General features: G+C 43.6%; 1 protein-coding gene across 2 annotated transcripts in view; it reads left to right on the top strand.

The window, feature by feature from the left end:
- Ap2a2 (adaptor related protein complex 2 subunit alpha 2) overlaps positions 1-7,948 on the top strand; it is a 64,311-nt gene that overhangs the window by 18,607 nt on the left and 37,756 nt on the right. For both annotated transcript variants that reach the window (XM_055606796.1, XM_055606795.1), the window contains exon 2: positions 5,126-5,194. In XM_055606796.1, the coding sequence (XP_055462771.1) occupies positions 5,126-5,194 (69 nt within the window). The remainder of the gene's footprint in view (positions 1-5,125; positions 5,195-7,948) is intronic.

Raw genomic sequence — 7,948 nt, 5'->3', positions numbered from 1 at the left:
TCTTTCTTTCTTTCTTTCTTTCTTTCTTTCTTTCTTTCTTTCTTTCTCTCTCTCCCTCTCTCTTTCCCTCCCTCCCTCCCTCCCTCCCTCCCTCCCTCCCTCCCTCCCTTCCTTCTTTTCTTTTTTTTTCTTTTTTCTATTTTTTTGAGGGAAGGTTTCTCTGTGTGTAGCCTTGGCTGTCCTGGACTCACTTTGTAGCCAAGGCTGGCCTTGACCTCACAGAGATCCACTTACCTCTGCCTCCCGAGTGCTGGGATCACAGTCATGTTCCACCAGGCCTGGCTCACCTTCAATTCTTAAGAGTCTTATCTTCATTAATGTGGACAGTTTAAAGTGAAGAGTTTCTCGGCATATATTTGACTAAACCTTTTTATTTTAGACAGTTTTATTGTACATGTCAAAGGCTCACAGTTTTAATATCTCTCTGTGTCTCTCTCTTTCTGTGCTGTCTAGGTTGGCCATGAACTTGTGATCCTACTACTTTAGCCTCCTGAATGCTAGGATTAGAGGTATCTGCCAACATGTCCAGCCTAGGAAGGTATTTTGAAATCTAGGACATTCCCTGCCAGTACTGTCAGGGGTGAGTTTGGTCTGTAGAGAGGAAATGATTAACCAGTGTGTTGCTGAGGAATGAGCTTTCTCCCAGGCGCTCAGTCCCAGCCTGTCCCCATTTTGTGCATTCTGTGCACTGAGGCAAATTACAGCTCACTCCTGGCTAGTGTCTGCAGCTAGTCTGGGTCACTTATTAGCCGAAGTCCATGCTGAGATTGCTGCTGCATTTCAGAGAGTGTCAAGGTAGCTAAGATCAGAATCCCACAGCTTAGACTGTCTGGCAGGCTTGTTGACGCAGGCCAGTTAGTTACTCAGACTGTTGGTTACCCTTTCCAAATTGATTTCTAAAGTTAGAATAGGTCAGTAACCCCTGTCCTTGCCTATAGCTAATTAAAAAATTGTGTTTCCTGACTGTCCTGGAAGCTCTCTATGTAGATCAGGCTGACTTCAGTGACCTTAAAACTCAGAGAGATCTGCCTGCCTCTGACTCCTAAGTACTGGAATTAAACGCATGCACTACCACATCTGGCCCCAAAGCGAATTCTTTGTTATTAGAGGTTGTTTTGTTTGTTTGTTTGTTTTGTTATTTTAAAATCTGTTCTTTCCAAGATGAGGGCCTCTGCCTAAGACTTAGAAGTGTGGCATTAGTAAGGAGCATGGGCCAAGTACTGCTGTTCAGTGGCACATTAGTAATATATATGATGTAGATACCTCCTGAAAAACATCTGGACACATGAGGGCAGGTATGCTGGTGTCCCCTGCACTCTAAATCTTCTGTATCATTTCATCTGTTGGGATTTTTCCTATGACATTCCCAGAGTTCGACATTTGGTGACCCCTGTGAAGTGAGTGAAAGTGACCTACCATGAAGGGCTGTGTTATGGCCCGTGCCACTCTTGCTGCCTAGCCCTCACAGTAGCATAGGCGTCTATGGTGCTGTCTTCTGAATCAGACCAGGCTTTGAGCCATCACAGAGCTGGGAAACATGAGCACACCTTGGAACAGCAGTACCGGAGTCTCTGTATGTGTGCACAGCTCATGGTTACTCCTCATGTGGGAGTCTTTCAGGCAGTTAGACCTCTCCCTACTGAAGACATCCTCTCTCCATCCCCTGCTGCCCCTCAGTCTGCCATTGCCCGGAGGTAGTGGATGGGCTCTGATCAGGGAAAGGAGAGGTGGCACCACTTTCTAGTGGATGAAGCCTGTAGCCAGAAAGGGATACTGAGGACAGGAGTACCTTTAGGGGGCTTATCTCTCTGAGTTGTCCCAGGAGTGTGTTGGTGGCAACTGGAAGTGCTCTCAAGGAATAGAGTCATCCCTTTTTCTAAAAGAGAATTGAGTTTTCTGTAAAGGACTGAGGACAATGCGAGGATGGTGGGCTGAATTGGCCTGGCCAGGGCCTGTAGAGCAGAGGCAGGGTTGGCCAGAAATACGGAAAGGCCAGGTCCACTAAGAGTGTGCTTGAGACCTCTGGGTATATATTCATCTCTGTCTGGGGCCACAGCTTCTGTTTCAGGACCAGCTACACTGCGCTAGGACTGACCTCTGCTTTCCGACAGTACTGCTTCTGGCTGTGGGTGGACAGCTTTCCTTCCACTAGGAACCACTGAGTTAGGAAACTGTTAGGCTTTCTGAGTGATCACTCCCCTTCAGCTAGGTGCTACTCCTCCTCCCTCTCCTGTTGTGCTCCTGTGGAAGGTGTGTTTGTTTACATTGCCTGAACACAGCATTTCTGTGCTTTTACATGCCTTCCTCTTGCACCCTCACCATCCTGCACACTTGAGACAGTCCCTGGAGTACATAGGCCTGCCTTTGCACTCACGTCCCGCTCATGCTCTTCTGCTCACTCAGTCATGCACCTCATTCACATGTTGGTGTTTTCTGTGCTTCTTCATGTGGCTCCGGATGTCTGAAGTTCATGACCCACAAAGAATTTAGAGAACAGGGTTGTTAGACTTAATGCATGTAGTTGGTCTATGACATTTATGCTTGATGATAACTTTGTTGGATATAAAGCCCTAATGCCTTGTTTCTTTTGCTTGAATATCTTAGATATATTATACCCATTCTGATGTCCAACACTGTCTAGTCTCTCAAGAGCTCCACGAAGACCTTTCTTTGTTTGTTTGTTTGGTTTGTCTTTTTTTTTGAGACATAATCTCACTATGTAGTCCTGGATAGAACAATCTAGCCTTGAATTTACAGAAAGTCATCACACCCAGCTTTTTTTTTTTTTTTTTTTTTTTTTGAGGCCTTTCTCCCCCTTCTACTAGGATAGCCTTGGGTACATGAGACCCTGCCTAAAAAAACTAAAGAACAACAAACAGCTTACATATACACCCACCCATGAAACAAAAGGTGCTGTGCACAGTAGACCTTTCATCATGTTCTGGGGCTTAGCTGAGGTTCCCCCAGGCTCCTACTATCCCCAGAGTCCTTCAACTGTTCATATCTTTAAAACTTAAAATGTCTTTGTGAATTAAATTTTTTCATTATATTTCATTTATTATTCTGTGTACATCAGGTGCAAGTAACCCTGGGGAGATTAGAGGACAACTTGTGGGGGTTAATTGAGTTCACCAGGTTCTGTAGCAATGCCTTCACTCACTGTACCATCTGACCAGCCATTGTACTCCACGATGTCCTGGAGCCCATAGCAATCATCTTGTCTTTTTTTTTTTAAATTTTTTAAAATTATTTATTTACTATGTATACAATGTTTTTTCTGCAGCCAGAAGAAGGCACCAGATCTCATTATAGATGGTTTTGAGCCACCATGTGGTTGCTAGGAATTGAACTCAGGACCTTTGGAAGAGCAGACAGTGCTCTTAACCTCTGAGCCATCTCTCCATCCCCATCATCTTGTCTTTTTGTGTGGTGCTTGGAATTGAGCTTCGGGCCTTGTCACACCAGGCAAGCATTCTGTACCGTCTCAATGCAGTTGTTTTTCATAAGATTGTTTCTTACTGTCTAATTTTTTTGTTAACCAATATCTTGAGTTTTTAAGGTTTTGCTTGTTTGTTTTCCTGAAAAAGCATAATTTTTAGGCTGGGCATGGTGGCAAACGCCTGTAATCCCAGCACTCTGGGAGGCAGAGGTAGGTAGATCTCTGTGAGTTTGAGGCCAGCCTGGTCTCCAAAGCGAGTCCAGGACAGCCAAGGCTACACAGAGAAACCTTGTCTCAAAAAAGTATAATTTTTAATTTTAATAATACACTTAAAATCTGTAATTGTACATTTAGTATAAAAGATTATTATCAGACTTACACAGAATGATCAATTATGGATATATCAGAAAGAAATTTGATATATTCTGATAGAGGTGCCCTTTCTTTATTGTAAAAAAATGTGGTGGCTGTTGGCCAAAGCCACGAAGAGGATTGTCATGGATTCCAGGCTAGTTGAGGCCACGTTTTTTGTCAGACCCTGTCTCAAAAGTAGGGAGAGAGCAGTGCACCAAAAAACAGAATATGAAAGAAATACTTTACAAGTTAAAGCTATTTTACTTTACAATATGCAAAACACAAAACAATTTAAGCAGATCCTTTTATTTTGTAAGAAAATTATTTTTCACTTTTTATTTATGGACATTTTAATTCTTTCTGGAAAAACCAAAGCCTCCCATACCCTCTCCAAGCTATGTAGCATGTGAACTGCTTCTGGATGAGAAGTAGGTTCGAGAGTGGGCCTCACCATTTGCCTACCCTTTTCCTTTAAACATTCTTTGCTGAAATGAAACTTCAGCAATGTGGTTTACAGTCCTGGAAGGAGGAGTTGCCTGGATGTCCATTTCTTCAGCCACTCTACACAGTGGGCCTGTATCACCACAGGAACTTACAGCCACAGCCCAAGGTTTTTTTGGGACCCTCAGGTGACAGCTGTGTGCTTCAAGAGCCTCCATCCTGAGGCTGGGTCTCTTGATGGGAACACCCTGATATCTCTTTAGAGCAGGGAGTGGCAGAGCCTGGTGCTCAAAGGAGATGTGGGGATGAGGCCTCTGCTAGGGTTAAGATGGGTGTGTCCCACCAAGCCTGGCTTTTTATTCTTTTGGGGTTTTTTGCTTTTCTTTTTAATTTTTTTTTTTTTAAACCAGGCTGGCCTCAAACATAAATTGATCAGCTTTCCTCTGCCTACCTGAGTGCTGTGATTAAAGGCCACCACACCTGACAGCTTTTTTTTTCTTCTTCTTATGTTGTAGGCTGTCCTCCAGCTCACAGCTATCCTGCCTCAGCTTTCTGAATACTGGGATTATAAATTTGAACTACTATACCTGGTTGTGACTATACTAGGCCAGTCAACTAGGGTCTTGGCTTCTGCTGCTGGTCCTGCAACAGTTTACTTCTTTGCTTGGTTTTGCCTCCTGTCTTATAATAAGTTATGAGACTTGAGTGGAGACCCCAGGGCTTTGTCTGTGGTCATGTCCCTCTGTGGTCATGTCCCGTGTAGTCGGACAACCATGTGGCTCACAGCCCCCCCTCTCTCAGCACCAATGAAAACCATGAGTCAGGTCTCAGCAGGAATGAGTACTTCTTTAGAGAAAACGAAACAGTGTATTTATATTCTTTCTTTCCTAGGTAAAAGTAAAGAAGCTGAAATAAAGAGGATAAACAAGGAGCTGGCAAATATTAGATCAAAATTTAAAGGTAAGTGCTACCCTTCGCTACAACATGGTAAGGGCCTTGTGATGATTTTTAATCTTCATGGTCAACCTAATGCCATCTGGAATCCATCAGGACGTGTCTGAGGGATTGTCTAGATTAGGTTCATTGAAGTAGGAGGATACTGTAAATGGGTTGGAGGGTCCGGGCTGAATTTAAAAAAGAAAGTAAGCTGAGTACATCACTTTAGCCTCAGGAATGTTCCCAATTCAGCCATAGTTAGCCCTGCTCAGAAGCAAGTGTGCACAGGAGATAAGTGATGCTTAGGCCTGTCCATGGTTCATTTTTTTCCCCCTGACTGGATGCAGTGTGACCAGCCACTTCAAGTTCCTGCATCAGACTTCTTCACCGTGCTGGGCACACCCTTGAACCAAAATAAACCCTCCCTTCAATTGCTCTTGTTAGGCATTTCTGTCCCAGCCACTGGAAAAGTAATAAGTACAGAAACAATCTTTGAACATTTTTTAAACCCCTAAAACACATCAAGTTCTTAGTAGAGTAAATCCAGCCATTAAGGGATCCAGGTAGTTAGAACAGATTGTGTTGAATTGGTTGGTCGGTCCCTTCCTAGCTCTGGCCTTGATCTTTCCCTAGGGGTTGGAAATTACACTGACCTGGTGTCTTGTCTGGAAAGTGCTGCTCAGCACTCTGCTGAGGTGGAGCTGCCTTGACAGGCCAGGGACCCTGTTGCTGATGTCTGTTAAACCCACAGAATATCCTTGCTGATTGTTTGGTTGTTTGTTTACTTATTTATTTATTTAGTTTTTCGAGACAGGGTTTTTCTGTGTAGCCTTGGCTGTCTTGGACTTACTTTGTAGACCAGGCTGGCCACAAACTCACAAAGATATGCCTGCGGCTGCCTCCCTGAGTACTGGGATTACAGGCATGCGCCACCATACCTGATTTTTTTTTTTTTTTAAATTAATAAACCAGTGTATCTGCCCTGTCAGTTGAAGACAGAGACCTATCTTTACTAGGCTGTTTCTGCCAAAAAGGTATGTGCTCTACTGAGGACTCTTACCGTGAAACATGGCACAGCACAGGCTTAGTATCCTGTCTGTAGGACATTTGGGAAAGCCCAGCTAACCCTTGAAGCTGAGCATGCCACAGGAATAGCTGGGATTTCCTAGAAATGATGAATAGAGGAAAAGCTTGGATTGCACTCTGAAGAGGTGCACGGTCAGAAAGAGTTAGCTTTGTGGTCTTCTAGAATTTCAGGATGGGGTGACTCAGGCGCTTTGAAGGTGGATTTCCTGGATGGTCAGGCAGTTTGAAAACTAGCGGAATTTAAATTATCACTTGTCAGAGTATTTGCCGTTGAGCTGGCAGAAAGTTAAATCTGGGCAGTTTAAAATAGGCCTCTGAGAGTCCTGACACTGTACATGTAGTGACTGTCTCGGGGGTCTGTCACACACTGCTGTGTAAGGGGTGAGCAGGTGTAGACTCCATGATGAGATTGCAATGTCAAAGGTTTACAGAGGATACCAGTGTATTATAATGGGAGCGAGGCTCTGGGTAGAGATACCAGTAGTCACCTGTAACCCACTGGGCGAGTCAGTCCTGCCTCTGGGGCCTTCTGCCACTCCTCCAGCTCCCACATGCTGGCAGCTCTGGACTCTCACGTGAAAGGCCTATGTCTACTATTTTAACTGTGTTTTAGGAGGAGTTACATACTGCTAACTTGTTAAAAGATGAGCACCTAATACATTTTAATCTATATGATTAATGCAGAGTTTGACTTTCAAAGTGGGAAGGATTAAATTTGAATGTTGAAATAAGAAAAATTTAATTTAATTTAATTTTATGTACATTAGTGTGAGGGTGTCAGATCCCTTGGAATTGGCATTATAGACAGTTTTAAGCTGCCATGTGGTTGCTGGGAATTGAACCCGGGTCCTTTGGAAGAACAGACAGTGCTCTTAAGCCCTGAGCCATCTCTGTAGCCTTAAGAAAAATCATTTTATCCTGTGTTTTGCCTGCATGTATGTTTGTGTATTATTTGTATGCTTGATACCCACAAAGGCCAGGAGATGGCATCAGATCTCCTGGAACTGGAGTTACAGGTGGTTGTGAGCTGTCTTGTGGGTGCTGAGAATTAAACCCTGGTCCTCTGGTAGAACAGCCTATGTTCTTAACCACAGAGACATCTTTTCAGTCCCAAATGTGATATTTTTGTTAGCTTTAAGAGTAATAATCTAATTTGTTTATGTATAAGTTAAAAATTAAGAACTTTGGGGCCTGAGAGATGGCTCATTGATGAAGGGTTCTTCCCTAACCTGGTAGCCATTCTTAGAAACCACATTGTAGGGGGAGAAAACTGACTTCTGAAAGTTGACCTGACCTCCACATGTGTACCCTGGCAAGTCTGCTTCCCCCATGCACACACACATAAACAATTAACACGTGTTAAAAAAAGAAAAAGGTAGCTGGGAATGGTGGGACACACCTGTAATCCAAGCACTCATTTCTGGGAATTGAACTCGGGACCTTTGGAAGAGCAGACAGTGCTCTTAACCTCTGAGCCATCTCTCCAGCCTGAGAAACCCTGTCTTGAAAAACAACAAAACAAAACAAAAAACAAACAAAAAGAAAAGAAAAAGGTTAAGGACTTTGGCTGGGCATATAGCTTACTGGTAAATGTTTTCCTGACATGTGCAGAGCCCTATATTTGATTCCCAGCATCCCTAAAACTCAAGGGCTGTGTTAAATTATCTATTCTACACATATCTGGGTGTTGTG

Source organism: Psammomys obesus, unplaced genomic scaffold, assembly GCF_907164565.1.
Source record: "Psammomys obesus unplaced genomic scaffold, mPsaObe1.curated_primary_1811, whole genome shotgun sequence".
NCBI classification, from domain to species: Eukaryota; Metazoa; Chordata; class Mammalia; order Rodentia; family Muridae; genus Psammomys; species Psammomys obesus.
This window is presented reverse-complemented; position numbering and strand designations above follow the sequence as displayed.